Raw genomic sequence first — 19,349 nt, forward strand, 5'->3', positions numbered from 1 at the left:
TAATAGCGTTGGGCTTTTCTGCAACGTGTTCAGAAGAACGTTACAAAATGCTGATTAACAACCTTTATTTAAAATTATTCCTAAAAGGTCCTTTAAGGAGACTGAACCTTGAAAATTAATGCTGTATCATTTAGGAGCCTCGAAACTTGGGAGCCATAAAGATGTCCCTGCCTCTTGTTTTCCCATCAAAATTAATTTTAAAATCCCGTAAAACTTTTATTAAGCCTTTAAAATTCGGTAGCTATACTGGCAAAATTCTTCCCTTTAATTTTTCTATTGTTTTTTCTTGGTAATGCTTAACAGACTACCTTATCATCTTAACTAATAATCCCTAACAGATTTAAGCCATTTTAACAGCAAATACTAGTGCCTATGTATAAAAAATAGAAAATCAACAGTTAATTTAATAAAATGTGTGAAACACCAGAATCACAAGGGTTAGGTGAGAAATTAAGAGATTTAATTGGAGGCACAGTAGAACTGGATGCCAAAAGGGGCTAAGGATGGTTTTTTTCAGTGTGTTGGCTCTTTGTGATCTCCACGAGCGCCTTGCAGGTGTGAAGCCACTGGCACAGGTATTGGGCTGGAGCAGAGTCCTGCTGCCACACTGCTGCTTGAGGGACACCTGGAACAAAAAAAAAAAAAAAAAAAACAGCTGGAATGGCAACAGGGAAAGTCAAAGCATGAGCAGTGTTGCCACAAGAGCAGAAGGTCATCCCCCCAGCAGAGTTTATTCTGAATCCAGTAATTCCAGGAATGATGATGCTTTGAAAAGCACACCTTGTGACAGTGACCTGTCAAGTGCTGACTTTCCACTATAATTTATCTTATTTTGTGGTGGGTGGACTGTTGTACAAAGTGCTCTGCTATATTTTAATGCTAAACCAGCACTTATATATGGAACTTATGGACATTACCTGATGTTCATTTTAAAGGAATTCCCATAACTGTGAGTTATACCTGCATTCACACCCCTGATCTGATACTGCTCTCTCAGAATAGGTTCCATCCTGGAAAACCAACCTCTCCTAGCACATCTGCAGTTTCCAAAGCTACATTCTTTAATCTAATTACATCAGCATCCCTAAGTGTCAGAAAACTGGATGCTCTAGGCCTGTTTTGTTCTTTCCAGTGAATTAGTTTAATATATATGAGTAGAACACATGAAAAGGAACTATCACTGCCTCAAGTGTTTACTCTATATCAGCAGGCAGGGTACTGTTGATAAATATCCCCAGCTAAAGCAATAACTCTTGTCCACGTTTGGCTTTTAACAGGCCTCTCAGACTGGTATTAGATCATGAAGAGAGAGATCTCAGCGAGAACAAGTAATTTCTCTTACAGAGATATTGCAAATAATAATAATAACAGCCTCTTGACTGCTCTGGCACCAAAAAAAGCTCACATTCATTAAAGGAGAAAAAGACAGACTGACAAAGAGCTCCAGTCTATGGCCCGTGAGTACACTGAGCACTGGCAGATGGTGTTTATGAAAAGGAGGGATCACACTGTGTGTTCCTGTTTGGAGGTGGGTCAGTCCCTAGGGCAGGGCACAGAGGTCTGAAGCAGACTTGCTTGCCAAAAGAATCATCATTCTTCACATGTCTTTACATACTACTTGCCAAAAGAACCCTCATTCTTCATGTTTATTGGGAGGTTTACAATGAGATTGCTTGTTCTGGAAGGTTTCAAAGCTGATCTGCTCCCCTTTCCTGAAGGCAGTGAATTTTGAGTCTAAATTTACCAGGTTCATTTCTATTGACCAAGAAAGATTGCCGAAATTGAGGACCTATTGTTTAATCTATTGTGAAATCAATTTCTGAAGTAAGGCCCTTAAAAGCACTCAGCTGAATGTTGGCATTGACACAGTTTCATTGTTGAACTGTGCCTGGTAACTTCCTAATGAGTTTATGATATTTACCAGTGATGAGGTCCAGCAGCAGCTCTGCTTGAACTTGCACAGATGAAGCAGTTGGATCAAAGCAATAAATCTCCTGAATCAAATTGTCATCGAGTTTCTGCAATGCAGAGAACAAAAAGATTAGGGTGTTTGTGAAAAGCTTACAGAATAAAAGATAGATGAAAAATATAGGAAATCTATAGGCAATTATTTCACTGCCATTTCCCCCTTGGCAAATTCCACTGCATCTTCTTGGAGGAGGAATAATAGAAAGCAAACTCTAAAGAATTTGAATTCTCACCAGTTTACACTGACTCCAGCTCTCAATCTCCTCTGAGCCCTTCCAGTCTGGATGCAAAAGCAGCAGCACAGCCTTAACTACATCGTGTACCAGAGCTGGGGGTTCTGCACAGCTCTTTATGCCAGCAAAGCTCTCAGCACTGAGTTTCTGGACACACTCACGCAGCTCCTGCAGCATGAACCGGTGGAACAGAATCCCTGCGTGCCTCAGAGTTGCCACACGTTCTGCCTCTGCAGTCAAAAACAAACCTCTCAAGAAGCTGCTCAGAAACGTCTGCTACTCAGGACTTACGTGACTGACTGACAGTCTATGTGCTAGATCCCTGAGGGCAACAAGGTGTCTGCTTCACACCTTCGGTTTTAGCACCAAGTACCCTGTGAGCCAGAGTTAAAATCTGCCCATTCTGTTTAACTCCACTCTGCTAAGCTCTGAGGCTTGCTAGGGAGTACTTTATATATACCAAGGATTTGTATTTGTCTTTCCATACTTGTATGAGGGATACTTTTAATATAGTTTTACTGAGATTCCTAATTTCACCCCAAAAAACTATCTCACAGCTGTATGACAATACCCAGCACTTGTGTTGGTTGTCTTTCCTCTAGAAACCTCTGCAGGATCTCTGAGCAGGCAGCTTGGGCCATCTTTAGCATTTTCTGCAGGTCTTTCTGTTCCTGAGGTGGTAATTTCTTGTGCTGTCCGATGCTGATATCAAATATGCCAAGAGTTTGTCTTGATAGGTCATGGAGAGGTACTGTGATATGGTGTTCTCCATAGATAGAAGTAAGAGTGACCTCTGAACTGTCTATGCACTTGAAGAGGTAATCTCTGAAATGAAATGTGCTAGGATTTACAATCCTGGTTTGTTTTGGTGATTTACTTGGCGTATTTAAGATGCCATTTATCTCTTGTTGTTAAAATAAAGGTATTACATTACTAAATTGTAGTTTGTTTCCTTGAACTGAAATTTGCACAGCTCTAAGTATCATTCAAGGCATGTACACAAAGGAAAAAATAGCACTGGGAACACAATATTGCTTAATCAAGGTGATTGCTGAAAATCATGAGAATTTAACAAATCTTGCTTTAAAAGCAGTTTGCTGTTTCTAACTGCATTGACTTTTTTCTAGACAGTTTTATAAAAAGTAAGAACAGCTGCTGGAACAGCAAATGGCTGTTCAAGCAACTTTGACAACAGGGATGATATGCTTAAAAGACAGTGGAAGGAAACAGAGAATTGAAGGAAATGAGACTAATATGGCCAGGAAAAAATACAGATTATTCTAAAGAGCAAATGGTTCAGTGTAGGCTGCAATCCTGCAAACCTTGGCAGCTCAGCTGGTAAGTATTAAGTCAGAAGTTTTTGCAGCCTAAAATCAAAGAGAAAATACTCCTCAGCCTTCACAGTTCAGTGCCCTGTGCATACACACCAGAAGCCTTGATAGCGAGAGAGCTGCAGCCAGACACTCTCAGGGCTGCTGTGCCAGGGGCTTCATGTAATGTGGGTCAGCCTGGTGCAGGTTAAATCAAAGAGAGAGGGGACCAGTCCCTTTGCAGATGCTGGAGCCTACCTGAGGAGGTTTTCCTCTCTGAGGAGAACAACAGGAGACCTGTGGATTTCCTTTTGTCCTGTGTTATCTGTAGTGATCACCTTGCACAGAGCATAGTTCTGCCAGAGAGAAAAGAAAGGTTTAGCTACATCCAAGAAAGGAATAGATATTCTGAAGCTTGGAGAGGCAGGAAATGGTGTCTTATAGGAAACTCCCATGTACATTCAAGAGCAATGGGATTGTTCAAAGACATCTCCCAACACTGCTTAGCTTTATTCCCAGAGATAAGTGAAGAATGTGCCCTGCACCTCCCTCAGCCAGACTATTTAATCCACCCCAGACTCCACACTGAGGAACACCCACAGGCCTAGAGGTTTCCAGTCTTTTTCCCATCATCTTGCAGTCCTTTCTCATGTCATGTTTGTGTCACTGTGTCTTGACACATGAAAAGCACAGAGGGGAGCGAGTGGCCTGGCTATCAGGCAGCTAACAAGGGAACAGTGCTGAGCCTGGAATGACAACAGAACACTGCCAACATAAACCATGCTTATCAGAGGAAGCAGCTGAATTATGACTGCAGCAGATGTCATACAGACTTTGGGATGACACGGGATCAGTCCTAAATATTGCATATACTTTTTGTCTTCTTAACTCACTGGTACATGAAGTGACAAGCTTCCCAGGGCCCGAGTGCCTGCTGAACAACTGGAATATGACCTGCATGGAGTGGGGCTGCTTTTACAAGCTGGCTAATTGGGAACTAGTCACTTCCTGAGCTGTATTTACATGTTGGCTGCTGACATAATTTCAGAACAAAGAGCTAAAATATAAGCTGGAACATTCTCTTGTCCCTATAAAATACCATAATTTTGACATGCAGAGGATCTCCAGAGAGAAGCATTTCCCTTAGTGGAAGTCCCAGACAGCAAAGCTATGGATGGATGGATGGAGGGATGGACGGGTGTAGAGCTCTGCTCTGTTGGTTGATATGCAGCAGCGAGCACTGAAGAAGGAGAATACACCCTTTCCATATGGAGAAAGGGCTATACTAGCAGTGCTCTTGAATTCTTTTACCTGGGAGGATGAAAAGAATGAAGAGGGATCTCCTTTACAGAGGGAATCTTCCATCTTTACCTTTGTAGCCCTTTTGTTGCATGAGCAGGCACAAGAATCTTGTGCAGGCTTCAGCTTTAATGATAAAACCACTGGAAAAACACAGGCAGCTGGAGATGGCACTTCCTCTCTAAAGCAGCCTTTGAGCCCCTGATGCTTACAGACCTTTTCTCTGCAGTACCTTGTCTGTGCCAGGTTCCACCAGATAGGTTGTGACAGCGTGGATGCTGGGTGTCCTGGGATACAACCAGTCCAGAGCAGTGACAGCCACTTGTAGGATATTTTCCCGCATGCAGATGTGGTGGTAGGCTTTGCTGAATGCATGACAAACTCCCTGTGAAAGCAGAATCCTCCAAGTGAGCCAGACAATTTCACACAATTTTGGAGAAAAAAAGCTGGGGAAACGTTCATGTTGTAACAAATTGCTTTAATCAGAATTTGTAAAGCGGAAAAGTGACTGTGAAATGTCCCTTATCAAATAATGCCCTGAGGTACTCAGTACCCGGCCACGGCAAGTCCTTAAGCAGACAGAGCTGATTTTTAGTGGAAATAGCCAAACGGACCGGTAAGGTTGGCTTGCTGCGCTCCCTGCTGCCCACATGAGGCATCCACAGTGAGGCTGATCCCAAAGAGCATCCCAAAGAAATCCGGAGAACTGTCACTTTTAATTATTCCACCACGTAAAAAGTAAGGTTTCGTGTCATTTTATAGGAATGAACACAAATATATGATTGAGAGCTTCAGGAAATAAAAGCTGCTACCTTTGGACTTTGTACAAAAGGTCAATTAACATCCTAGTCAGAAGATTAAATAAATTATTGATGAAGTGATACCTCATAATAAATTTCAGATAAGATGCTAATCAACAGGATATTGATACGGTGCTCTCCTTACACCACTTTCACCATATACTGCAGAAGGGGACCCATAGATATTTTTTTGATTGTACATCTTACATTTACTCAGAACAAACATGTAAAATTCACAAGTTTTTTTGCAAGTTGGAGTAACAAACTGCTTTCTTATGGTGCTCACCTCATAGAAAGTGATCTCATGGGTCAGAAAGATGGATTTATGACTCTGGTCCTGAAGAGTGTCAAGTCCTAGAACGCCAAAAACTCTCCAGTGAGCATCATACAGGGGCAGCACCAGGAGTGAACCTTTCCTCTTCTTCTCAGGGCGGTCAGAGTTCCAGAAATGAATGTTTCCATGATGCTGAACTCTTGGAACATAGATTGGCTTTCCCTGATCAATGGCTGCAAAGCTGAAATATAAATTTATGATGAAGTTTGTCATAAATTTATATTTCAGGAGCAGAGGAGCAGAAAACCTTTAGTGAAACAGTAAATACTGCAGCTTTGATCTCTCCCTGTTTTCTGGCATCAGAGAAGGAAGGTGTGAGCTCCATACCCTGACTACACTCAGCAATACCACATTTACCACTTGCATCCCAAAGGCAGTGGTAATAGAGAGGCACTTTTCATCCTTAGGATATTTTAAAAACATAAGCTAATGAATGGAATGAAAAGGAATACAGAAGCAAGCAGCAGTTACATTTAATAGGTTAGAGGCAGCAATGTTTAAAGAGACAAATATGTCTGGCTTTTGGAAATGACAAGTGAAGAAGCATGAAAGCTGTTTATAGCATAAACACTAGGGAAGAAAAGGCATTGTTCTCAAAAATATCCTGTGGATATAAACTGGCATAAGGGAATTAATTTTTAAAGAAGAAAATGTAGGCCCAATGCCACAGACATTTGCTAAAGGGTGAGATTTATTAGACTGTGAGCTAATCTCCCCAAGGAAAGGAGTGAAATCCCAAACAGAGCAGTTTTAAGCAGACCATGCAGAGTGTAGGGACATGTATAGGATATTGGATCATTCCACAACAGTCTCTTGGGAGATTTCCTCTCTGGACTACTCCATCAGTGTCAGTTTCCAGAGCATGCCAAACACTGCCCCATACATTCCAAACAGTTTAGAGGAAAAGGAACTGGTATTTGCAGCTTTTCTTACCTGACTCCTTTCATGTCTCTGTGCAGTGCTTGGTTTAGGATGTAGGGAGCATCGTCTGCAGTGCAGGCCACGTAGCGCAGGAGAACCTGTCCCTGCTCTGGGGCGAGCTGGTTCTCTTCCAAAAGGGCAATGTATGCACTGATCTTCTTGTTATCCCCATGGGCTTCCATGTCCTAGCAACCAAATGTTTCCCATTACAGTCTGAACATTAGCCACTGGCACTTAATTAATGCACTTAGCACTTGTTTAATTTTTGCTGAGATGCTGCTCTGGATCACCGAGTTTGTGTGTCACCAGCCCCATGATGTGGCTGTGTCTGCCCAGTGCACTCTGTGACAAACACAAACACTTGGTATTTTGATTGGCAAGGGAAACTGATTTCCTTTTTCCTGTTGCTGATGGGGAGGAGAAATAGAAAAATAATCTCTAAATATAATCTGTGTCTAAGGAAAAGTCCTATGGATTTCTTCTCCAAGAGGAGATTCCTTTAAGAAAAAACCAAACAAGTACCAGAGTTGCCACACTGACAAATCTAGACAATACTGAAAGAACACTTCAGCTACACTGACAGAAGTTTGGCTTTGAGGAGGGCTTTAAAGGTGAGAAAAACAGCTAAAGTTGCAGCTGTAAATTAAAAATGAAACTATTTCCACTACAAATTAACCATCTTTGTCCCAAACCGACTCTGGTGTGTTTCATTTCAGAAGCTCCAAAGCTACAGCTATGGATTTCCAGATCTGCCCTGAGTCAGCTCTGCCATAAGTGATACAAAACCATCCCTGGGATTCCTTCAGTACTGGCAGAGCAAGGATGCCTACCCGGGACAGGGCCTTCATCACTGCTTTGTACACTGGTTCCATGCTCGTTCCGCTGGTCTCAGCTGCTTTCTGGATCTCCTGCAGCCATTTCCTCCTGGCTGAGCTTTGCAAGCTCGTGGTGTGACTTTGTTCCACACTTGTGGTCAGGAATCTCACCAAGTTATCCATAGTTTCATCCTCATTGTCAGTGAACTTGGAAGCAATTAACTCAAGGAAAATCTGGAATGCCTTTGGGGATAGCTTGCCCACTTTACTGAGCTGTGGGTATCGGGAGCAAAGCTCTTCCTTTGCTAGTAAAAAATAAAATAGAAAATAAGACAGGGAAATTTTAGTTGATTAATCAGTTTTGCAAAATTCAAAACAAGACCTAAACAGGCTCCAGCCCATCCTTCTAGGTTTCTTTTTAGCTGTCTCCTACAAGGAAATCGGCACACTAGCAGGTAATCTCCAGTTTGCAGACTGGACGCATCCCTTTCTCTAGATGCCTGCTCCCCTCCTGTGAGACGGAATCCCGCACAGCCCCGGTTTCTGTCCTGCTGCTGCTGAACTCCGCAGCCGGTCTGTCAGGGCTCTGCCCAGCCCCGGCTCTGGGCTCACGGGGGTGCTCTTGCACAGCCTGAGCAACGTGCAGGCACTGCCTGGCTCCGGGAGCCCGGGGTTCACGCCGTCACTGTGACTGATGCTTCCATCATTCATTCTGCATCCTGTTTTCAAATCACCCTGCTCACGGCAGGTTGTTGGACTAGATGATCTTTACAGGTGCCTTCCAATCCAAACCATTTTTTTATTCACCATTATCACAGACTTTCTGCATCCTGTTTTCAAATCAGGGAAGATGTCCCTGCTCACGGCAGGGTGTTGGACTACATGATCTTTACAGGTGCCTTCCAATCCAAACCATTTTTTTATTCACCATTATCACAGACTGTAGCTGAAGAAGTAGCAAGTACTAACTTGGCCTCAGTCATGGTGGGGCCATGATGCTTAATGCTGTCTTATCCAGCCCATCATCTAAGGAACATTCAGTATTCTAATTTAATTTCTGATTTTCTGACAGAACTAGGATGGAGAAACTTTTGATCATATAAAATATTTTGATTTTTACCTCCACTTGCTCCTCACTTTGAAGAAAGGGATGCAGAAAAAAATAGACATGAAATTGAATGTGCTATGATCACTTCCTTCACTACTGAGCCACAGCATAATGAATTATTTTCCCCTTTATATCTAATGTTGCACTTTTCCCTTGCAAGGACAATCAAATAATTCTACTCACTTTTTACGCTGTGTTTCCATCCAGGAGAAGTGCAATGTCTGTGAACCCTTCCCCCAAACCTGCTTGTCCCACACCCTTGAGAGATTAGGTTGAGGCTGCTAGAAATAATTCATCCTGCTGGTAAGTGGTATTGATTTTGCTATTCTCCCTTTCTATTTATTTGTCCTTTAGTTTATGAGCCCTTCATGGAAGGGACTGTGTCCTTCCATATTTCCATGGTATGTTCTGGCATGCTTTGAATGCAAGAGAGCAGTGAACTGCCAGTTTCTCCTGGCTGGACAGCCTGGAGATGATTAACAGCAACATACTGGTGTGCTCCCCATCCCACCAGCTGCCTTCAGTGAGCTAAAGGATAAAGGGATTTTGGTGGTTGCCAAAGTGAGCCATTTTTAGTGATTTGCAGCAGAACAAGCAACATGAAGACGAGCATGGAGATGAAAAAACCAGACCTTTCCACCCAAGCACACATGCAGACATGTTCTTAATTGATAATACAGTGTTTCAGAGCACCTTATGCCCACATGTTAATATGCACAAGGCTGCCAGACAGGTTCAGGTGAACCTGCAGCACTTCTGCTGGACTAAAGTCTTTCCTATAAAGGACCAAATTTTCTAAGATCATGCAGTGAAATAACCAACAGAGAAGTGATACTCAAAGCTGCTTTGTAATTCATAAGAGCTGTGCAACAGTGTGGATAACTACAGGCTATTTGAGATCTATAAGGAAAGCTGTTCTCTCCCGTGAGGTACCTTCCTGCTGGAAGCACAGCAAAATGTATCTATTAAAAATAGCTGGACAACACAGATGGACTGGACTAAAACTGCAAACATGTCCTCAGGCTTTATGTATGCTTTTTCACTGCCATATCACATGTATACATTGCATGTTACTGCTGAAATAATTTTTCAACTCATCCCAATGTAATTAAAACATTGGGCTGCTTCTCTGCCTGGGAGTCTTGCACAGGAGGAGGGGATGGAGCAATGCATTAACAAATAAGTCTGGGTAACTGTTCCCTTCCATTTTATACCTCATACTGTGTATGCTTATGACTGCTTGCAAAACCAAACTGGTGCTTGCAACAACCTCATTAGCCCTGTCACTGCATGGTTGAAGGCCTCCTGTGTTGTTCTCACAGAGCAGAGATTTCTCCTTACCCTTCATCAAGGCCTCTTTTCCCATGTGTCCCTTGAATGTGCTCAGAACATCAATCACCTCTTCCAGTTCCAGAGACCCACATGCTTTGCTGTCCCACTTTTCAAACAGTGCCTCCAAAAGCTGCTTCCTTTGGGCCAGGTGAGACGCAAGGTGAACCTGCAACAGAGGAACAGCTGGTGTTTGGTAACTCCTGGACACTGATGCTGGACACTGCACAAATGGGGACACTACACAAGTGTGGACACACTCTGCAGTGATTGTGCCAATCACATCATTCCTATGGGCCAGGCTGAATCTGTACATACACAGCTCAGACCTAGAGATGAATCATTAAACCTAGGAGATAACTTAGAAACACTAAACACAGTGTTTCTGTGTTTAGTGTTTTTGTAAGCAGGGGACAGTTCAGTTTACCAGGCAGGACCAGCACTGCAGAGAGTTTTTTCACAGTGAACAAATGAAGCCTGTGCTGGATTTAAGGTGATGTCAGCTCAGGTAAGTGCAAGTTTCCCAGAACACAAATGTCTCCCCAGCAAGAGCTAACCACAGCCTTGTCAGTGACATCCAGAGACATGACAGTTCATATTTCTGTACACTGTTATTTGGCTGGTGCTGCCCTGAAGTGTGTGGGCTACAAGCAAATACATGTTACCATTTGTCCTCTAAACCCAACACAGAAGGATAACTGGCTGGAGTGGAATTCTCTCAAAGGCCAAAATACTGGCAGTGTGTGCTGTGTTCAGTGAGGACTGTGGAGCCGTCAGATCCAATATCTCATTCAAATTAGGTCAGCAGCACAGAGGGAAACCAGAAGGAGATCTGAGGAAAACACAGCTAGAGAAATGCACCACAAAACAGACCTGAAGTGATATGAGGCACACTGATGCTGGGCATGAGGAAGGAGAATTTATTTTTTCAACACATGGCAAGAGCACCTTGTAACTTAAAACCAAATAAGCCTGTGAACATTCACATCCAGCCATGCACATAGCAAACCCAAACACACTTGTTTTAAAATCCTCCCCAAACATCCACAACCTCCTATGTACATGCCAGTGCAGTAGGTCAGAGATCAGGTTCTTGGCTATTATAAAGGTGAATAAGCAGTATGGAATGTTTTGGGCTCTTTCACAATTAGCTATCCACTGTTGTCTCACTGAGTTCAGCTCTAGGACAGACAGACAACCTCTAACAGGATGAGTCTGTCATCACTTCCAGAGCTGAGGGCTAGGGAGGGAGCATCTGTATGACAACAAAGGGGTAAAAGGTCTCCTGAAGGAACTGGGGATGCAAGGCTGCAAGTGGAGAGCTCTGCCAGCATCAGATTAACAGCTGACTTTGCAAAGTGTTTGTGGGCATTTGCTTGGTTTTTGTTTGGACATGGGATCAGCAAAACTTATCAATATTTACTTTTTCTCGTTGTTCCATTTTTTCCTCTTCTGTCTGCTCATATTCTCCTTTGATAAATGCAGTAAGCCTCTTCACAGTAGGCAGAGAAATGTCTTCACCAACAAAATTGTCCATGAGCTGTACAAACTGTGGCAGGGTGAGGCACCTTGCAGCAAAGCTCTTAGTACAAGAATCCTGACTGTTCTGAATCTCTGCCACACTGGTACTTGAGTCTGAAAGGCAGAAAGCACAGTGTGTCACAGGAAGCCAAATGCTGCCCAAAAACCAACCACGTGGCAGCTATCAACACAGCCCTCAATCCTGCACTTCCTATCCAGGGAAATTACAGCTGAATACAGACTGACTCCATGCTGAGTAAAGGCCTTAATCTGCTTATGCTGTTCTAATAGTAGCTCTGCAGATCCAGTCTGGCATGGATGCCATCCTACAGCCAGCCAGGTCAAACCCTGACTACAGGTGAGCTGGAATTGCTGTTACTCAGCAGGGGGCTGTCTGAGACAAAGACCTCATTGAGGGACTGCTGTCCAGACAAACAGGATGCACATCCAAGGACTGACTGAAGGACAGGGTAGTGCTGTGCACTGGAAGTTACCACAGAAAGCTGTAGGCACCAGGGGGCTGTACCATCAGCTTTACATAATGAACCTGTCACTGGATCGTTCAGACAATGCAGACCCAGTCCTTGCAGTGTTCTAAACCCTGAGACACAAGAGTATTCACAGAGTGCTGACAAGGAGGTTGGTGCTTCTAGGATGTTTAAGAAAATACCTCTTTGAAACACAGTTGTCTGATCTAGCCTTCCTAGAACAAAGGCCTTTGTAGACAATGAAGGAGGATCATCCTTTGGAAACACAGTGAGAGATTAAAATAAAAGGTTCCTGCTAGATGATCTCATAGCACATCTCCCTGTAGGCAGTCACAGTCTAAAAGTTATTTAAGTAATTTCTAGATTTAATGTGCTCAGGTTCCTGTCTTTCTGTGGTAATATTACAGAGTGAAACAGAACATAAAGTTTCTCCTTATTATAAAAATGCTCCTGCTTCACAAAGTCCCTACTTGAATTAAAGTGTCTGCTCAGGGCCTTGAATACAGATCGCCAGCAAAGTGACTCACCTGCCATCCTGTGAGAGGAATAAGCTCTGAAACCTTGGCAGAAAACACCATGCTGAGAAGATAGCAAAGCTTATGGTCTTCTCTACTCAGAAATCACTCACATGGTTTTGAAATGGATTTAAAACACCCTGTAGTTAAACCAATCTAATCATATACACAGAAAATAATTAAGGTCTGTCAGAAAAAAGAAAACACTTTACCTTTACCCTGGTCATGCAGAAGGTTCTCATCCTGCAGTCTTCTCTCTGAGCTTGTCTGTTGGTCAGACTGGCTCTCGTTGCTTGCAGAGGTTTCTTTCACAGCCTCTGCAGCTGGAGTGTCCTGTTGGGAATCAGTGACATCCATGTCTGTCACAGCTCCATCTCCTGAGGCTGTGCTTGTACCTTCAGGTGTTGTCTCTGTAACTTCATTGTCCTCTTCACTAACTTGCCCTTCTGATCCAAGCTCTCTGGCTGAAGTACAATCTTCTGCTGGTTTTGTTTCTGTCTCAGGCTCACTACCCAGGATGGATTCCTCTTGTTCTCCAGATCCAGGTTCTCCATCCAAATCATTATCTTCAAGGCCAGTGCTTGTACCTTCAGGTGTCGTCTCTGTAACTTCATTGTCCTCTTCACTAGCTTGCTCTTCTGATCCAAACTCTCTGGCTGAAGTACAATCTTCTTCTGGTTTTGTTTCTGTCTCAGGCTCACTACCCAGGATGGATTCCTCTTGTTCTCCAGATCCAGGTTCTCCATCCAAATCGGTAGCTTCAAGGCCAGTGCTTTCCACTGCTGACATGGTATCCTCACCTTCCTTGCCCACTTCAGAAGCACTTGGCTCTGCTGCTTCATTTTCCTCCTTGGAAATTCCTCCAGTCTCAGTTTCACTCATGCCCATTTCTTCAACAACTTCTTCTGTAATGCTGGTGCTCATTCTGTCAGTCTCTTGCCTATCATCATCTACAGGTTCACTTCCTAAAATCTCTCCCTCAGAAATTTCCATTTTAGACAAGACCAAATTTTCACTGAGTTCTTCACAAACTTCCTGGTCACCAAGGCTTCCCCAGAAATCCATAAGATTAATATCTTGCAGCTCAATTATTGGCCCTAAAACCAAAAAAAAAAAAAAAAAATGTGTAAGCTGATAGTGTCCACTGGTTTTATGTTCTCCAGTATTGCAAAAGAAAATTTAAAAAAGAAAGGTAATGCCAAGTAAATACAAACTGCCAGAAAGTATCCTCTGCAAAGACACATCTCAGGAGCACAAAACTTCAGAATAATGTCTTTGCCTGCAGAGATCTGCTCTTCTGGCTATGTATTACACCACTTTTTCTTTGAAATAAATATTTCATCATTCTCTACACTAAGAAGGAGAGATGTAATTTGCCTTGCATTTGATCTCAGCAATTAATTAATGTCCAATATATTTAAAATATTTTACTTTCATACAGATGATTCCCTCCATTTTTTCTCTTTCTTTCTGGAGGTATTTTAGTGCAAACACAAAATTAACTTGTAATATCGCCCAGTAAGAAAGAACAATTGTTTCAAAAAGAGTCTTTCTTTAATTCTATTTCCCAAAAAGTACTTCAGAATTTTGTAGCCAGGAAAACTTTTGGATGCTGAAGCATTTCTGAACATTGCATCACAGTTTGCCAAATGTGCTTGCAAATCCAGGTGTATAGGTCACAGCAATCATTTGGGTGCCTTTTTTGGTAATACTTATAAAACATATCTCAACCATCCAGCCTAAAACATTCCCAGTGTTTTAACCACAACTGAAACACCCCATGTGCTCACATTCTCTGGGGTTCCATAGTTCCCATCCATCAGTCATGGGCCTTCTGTCATAGAAGTTTCTCAAAAGGGCCAGTATTTTTTGTCTATCCAAGACACCAACCTAGACAAAAAGATTACAATTATTGTGTTTTTCCTGTGGTTCTTGTGACTTACATCAACATCTGCAGCACTACAAAGGCACCATCAGCCAATAATTACCTGTGGCTGATAATTATCCATTACCAGAACATCACTACAAATTCCAAAGAAGTTAATTTATTTCATAGAGGCAAAAATTTCTTCTGGGCTGAACTGGAACTCTCCACACATATTACTTTGCAGGCTCTTCCTTTTCCATATCCTTGACAAATTACAGTGAGATAATTGTAACTGTTCTGCCAAAGGAGTTCTTCGTGTAAAGATCAAAGCTTCAACCCTTCATACTCTCAGGACAGATATTGATTTCCTGACAGTACCATGGAAGGATTTTCATCTATTATGGGCTGTGCTGTGTTACCTTAGCGACTGCACATTGTAGTTTGGTTTTGTGCCCCATCATCTCCTTTGAAGTGTGATGTATTGGCCTGGAAACATAATTAGTCCAAAAATCTGAGCTATTATGACAACCTCCCTAATTTCCTTTAAAAATTCATAGACATTTGACCACAGAGGTGAGAGAGGTATCAGCAGTTCCAGGGCAGAGGAAGGTGCAGAGTTTATTAAATCCTTGTTGCTCAGGGTGAGTGTACACAGACGATAAACCCAGGAAAAGGCAATGAAATGGGTCATTTCCAATCAGGAAATTGTGGGGTTTAAAAAGTAAAGCAAACCTAAACGATTGCAAGTTTTCCATTTTATGATGTATTCCTGTTGTCATTATTTAAGTCCCGCCACCTTTGTAATCTCCCTCCCATTATTGAAATAAAGTAGTTAATTAGGAAACAGATTTACTTAAGTTCATTATTTGTAGTGAGTAGCTTTCCATCTGAATTATTGATTTCCTTTTCACATTTTGTTCCTAGATTAAAAACTGCAAAATGTAAATTTCACCAGGCTTTTAATTCCTTATGAACTTTGCCTGCCCTTAGACTAAAGAAATAAAGGAAGAACTTTGCTGTTCTTTTCTGGAAATTAGCTCAAGATGACTGCATTGTTTATAACCTGAAACTGTAATAATTGGCAGCAATAGTTAAAAACAGAGGATATGGAAACAACCCAGAGATACACATCTCACCTACTGGTGAAGTTAACGCTGGAACTAAGAGAACACATCACATTTGCTGGTACTGCAGCACCTTCCTCTACAGGGAAGGGATTTTGCCAGTTCTGCAGAAAGGACCAGAACTGAAATGTAAGAAGCCATCTGGTACAATTTTAGTGCTTCAGTATCTGGTAATTTAATTCCTGCTGGTAAAAAAAAAATGCTGGAAGCCAGGGTTGAATTTCAGCTATGGGTGGGTTTGGAACAACAAATGTCATCACAGAATTCTGTCCCTAAACTTACAAGATGTAGGCCCTGATTCCCAGGATCTTGACATTAACATACAGATACCTTGCACAACCCTCTGCAAACATTTCTTCTGGTTATTTCTCTTTCAGTTGAATATATCAGACTGTGCTCTGATCCTTTTAGGAGATGCACAAACACACAACGTTTTAAAGGCATTCCCAGGTCACTGTGGAATATTTGGATCCTCCATTCAGTAATTTCATTACACACACTTAATTTTCCATTCAGATTTCCTCAGCTGTTACTTGTCATAATCATCTGTTGGTTGCCCTCAACTTTGCAGTACTACTGCATAATTTTACTTCATTAAAATGGGAATAGATTAATGAAGTATTACTAAAAAGAAAATAAGGATGTTGTTTTGGGATTTGGTTACCATTTTGTCATATTAAAATAATATAAATGGATTTAGGAAACTCAAATTCTTGAAGAGTTTTTTGTTCTTTGGATCCAGTAATTTTATTTTATATAAATATAGATAAATATAAAAATATATATAAAATAGCTGAAATTGTCAAATATTAATAGGGATTTATTTACTTATTTAAACATTTCCAATTTACATAGATTTTCCATTTTAGCAGGGGTTCCTGTTATTTCAGGACACTTTTCCTTACAGCTTACCCTGGGAGAAACGTGTCACAGTACAGCCAACTATAGAAGAGAGGAGCACTACAACAAGAAACCATTTCCAACTCCTCTCCCCAGCTGTGCTTTTTTTCCCAGTTCCTAAATTTAGTAGAAAAGGTGACTTTTCTTTGCACTTGGTGTGTGACTAAGGAGGCTGATGACAGATTCCTGCCCACCTGCCCTTCGTGAGCAGGACAGGTACAGCCTCTCCTCTCCACAACAGAAGACCATCTGTGTTTGTACAGCTGCCCAAAACTCAGGGCAGCTTTAGGGCCCAGGGAATTGAAACACGTTGACCTAATTTTTTTGTCACCTAGATATTGGCAGGTGATGATTCTCAGCTGTTTTCAGCAATGTTCTGTGACCTGTGAGTAATTCCTTTGGCAACACAGACTAAACCAGACTTGCCATTTAATCAGGGATAGGTCAGTGTTTAACCACTTGATTGTTTTACTGGAAATGTGATGTGTGTATCCTGAACCCTACAACGAGATTGTTAGTGAGCAAGAGGGTAGAACAGACACTTAGAAAAGGTCATGAGAAAGCAGACTTTGTTGTTGCAAGAAAGATAATCAGGAGTGTCTCAAACTACATTGGCTTGAAAACTAATCTCTGACTAAATTAAATTTCATTTTAAAATCCCTTGTTTAAAACATCCCTGGAAATTAATGAAGAGTTATAAAATAAACTGATACAAGTGACCACATGGACAATAAGCTAAAAATTCACAGAACCATTGCCTTTTGGGGTATTATAGCAGTGATCCAACTGTGTTCTGGGATTGTCTTGGGAAGTTTCTGCTGCAGTGGGTAGTCCAGGCTGTCCTTCTGAGCTGCCATCCTTCTGGATGCACGCATTTGAAATCATAATAATGATCATGTGGATACCTTCTAATTTGACTGTAATTTAAACACTGCTTTCTCAGCTCCCTGGCCCTAATTGCAGCTCATTGAGGCAGCCAGCCACACTCACCATGCAGACTGGAATAACTGCCTGCTCCCAAACAAATGGAAATTAGGAACTGAAACAACTGCTTTGCTGTGCTTTGCAGAATGGGCTCTACAGGTAATGGATCACATTCAAGTAGTAGAAGTCCTTGGGTTACTTTGCATTTTATCTCCCCCGTGGGTACAGTAGAACTTTACAAAAGAAACCAGGCCAAGTTTAAAAGAGCTGCGTGGCCCACACGACACTTTAGTGAACTCAGTTTGCAGGGCAGGGCTACCTCGGAGCCTGGAAACCACAACTCTGTGCTCTGATCAGTTTTTTTTTCGGCAGCAGTGGCGTCACTGCTGATAGCTTCTCACTCCTGTTGTGTTAGTATTTTTGGCTCTTTGCCTCTGAGATTCCACTGGGAGTAGCAGCATGGAGATGGTGCCACAGAAATAATAGGAAGAAAGTCACCTTAAAACATGAAAGGAAAGAAGGGATCCTTTGGAAATCCGTGGCAAAGACAGGACTCAGGTTTCTATGTCCTTGTAGCCAGGAGGATCCATCACAGCCCTTCTGTGGAAAGTCAAATGTCTCCTAGCTGGGAAGCAGACACATTTCTTCCCTCATCCCTGAAACAGCAGCTTGCCTGCTATTCTCTAGAACACACTATTGGTGTTGAAATGAGCCCTGTAATTCCTTTCTCTTGGCGGTAATGACATTATTAGCATGACATTGTAGAGCACAGTTCACTCTGGGTAGGCTCTGCAAGCATAGCTGGAGGAGTGGTGGGTGGAATAGAAAATTTATGTAGGGGGAAAACTAGGGTTAGGGCAACTGCTTGCTCTGTAGTAACCAGCAACTGCCAAACTGAGGGTACTCATAACAAGTACCACACGTTTTGGATGAAGCCCAAGTTTTTAGCAATAGCTTATGCCATTGATTCTTCAGTTTCTACTATTTTCTGGTTTTCTAATGAGTCTAGCACTTTTTATGTTTGCTTTTAAATGGAGGTGCAGGTGTACTGAGAGGATGATAGATAGAGTTTAAAGCTGCTGAAAACCAAATTATGGCTTTTGAGTTTCATTTCCAGCTCTGTAACTGGCTTACTGTATTTTAATTTCCTGTCCATAAACTGTGGCTGAAGTTCACAGTACTGTTCTCAGAGAGGCTGTAAAAGTGGATTATTTTGCATTTTAAATTTTAACTATGAGATTTATTGATAGAAGCCCTTCAGATCTATAAAGTAATGCAACATAATTAATGCAATATATGTAATTATTTAAATAATGTGCACATTTGTTAAAGTCAATCTACATCAGATTAGCTTTGCTGAAATGTGGCTGAATAGATAAATTAGCACTCAAATATTCTGAACATGCTGTGGAAGCAGGTAATTTTTAGAATTAAAGACCATGGTTAATTTCTTCTCAAGAATCACCAAACTTCAGTCCCAAGTCATCAGTTTAGGTAATTCAGTTTCTAATTAGCCATCAGGTAATAGGCTATTGGATGTTTCTGTGTCTAAGAACTATGAATTGAACAACAGTGCAGCAGCTATTGTTCTGTAAAACACTGCTGAGTAAGCACAAAGAGAGGATCTAGAGTTGAGGAAAAGAAAAAGCAAGCAGTGACCCAGAGAAATACCAACCTGGGAGCATGCCCACATTGAAATTAGGCTGAGAGCTGCTTTGCCTACCTTTCCATAATCACAAGCTTGGAAGAGGTCAATAAAAATTTGCCTCCGTGTGTCATGTTTTGTTGCTTCTTGGAAGTCCTCAGCACACTTAAGGAGATATTCCATGATTTCTTGGAACTTGTCACTTGATACATGTTCAGTGTAGGAAAAGATAAGCTATAGAGAGAAAG

General features: G+C 41.8%; 1 protein-coding gene across 1 annotated transcript in view; it reads right to left on the bottom strand.

Annotated features, from left to right (window-relative positions):
- Window positions 1-443: 443 nt before the first annotated feature.
- Window positions 444-19,349, bottom strand: part of EFCAB5 (EF-hand calcium binding domain 5) — a 28,964-nt gene continuing 10,058 nt past the window's right edge. Inside the window, exons 5-18 of the mRNA XM_041423052.1 lie at window positions 19,180-19,335; window positions 14,432-14,531; window positions 12,854-13,738; window positions 11,541-11,752; window positions 10,130-10,286; window positions 7,696-7,985; window positions 6,878-7,050; window positions 5,897-6,125; window positions 5,043-5,195; window positions 3,770-3,867; window positions 2,773-3,026; window positions 2,202-2,431; window positions 1,922-2,018; window positions 444-625 (exon numbers count right to left, since the gene is read on the bottom strand). Coding sequence (XP_041278986.1) covers window positions 498-625; window positions 1,922-2,018; window positions 2,202-2,431; window positions 2,773-3,026; window positions 3,770-3,867; window positions 5,043-5,195; window positions 5,897-6,125; window positions 6,878-7,050; window positions 7,696-7,985; window positions 10,130-10,286; window positions 11,541-11,752; window positions 12,854-13,738; window positions 14,432-14,531; window positions 19,180-19,335 — 3,162 coding nt within the window. The 3' untranslated portion in view covers window positions 444-497. The remainder of the gene's footprint in view (window positions 626-1,921; window positions 2,019-2,201; window positions 2,432-2,772; window positions 3,027-3,769; window positions 3,868-5,042; window positions 5,196-5,896; window positions 6,126-6,877; window positions 7,051-7,695; window positions 7,986-10,129; window positions 10,287-11,540; window positions 11,753-12,853; window positions 13,739-14,431; window positions 14,532-19,179; window positions 19,336-19,349) is intronic.

The sequence above is a fragment of the Onychostruthus taczanowskii genome, unplaced genomic scaffold (assembly GCF_017590055.1).
Source record: "Onychostruthus taczanowskii isolate IOZ18803 unplaced genomic scaffold, ASM1759005v1 scaffold75, whole genome shotgun sequence".
NCBI classification, from domain to species: domain Eukaryota; kingdom Metazoa; phylum Chordata; class Aves; order Passeriformes; family Passeridae; genus Onychostruthus; species Onychostruthus taczanowskii.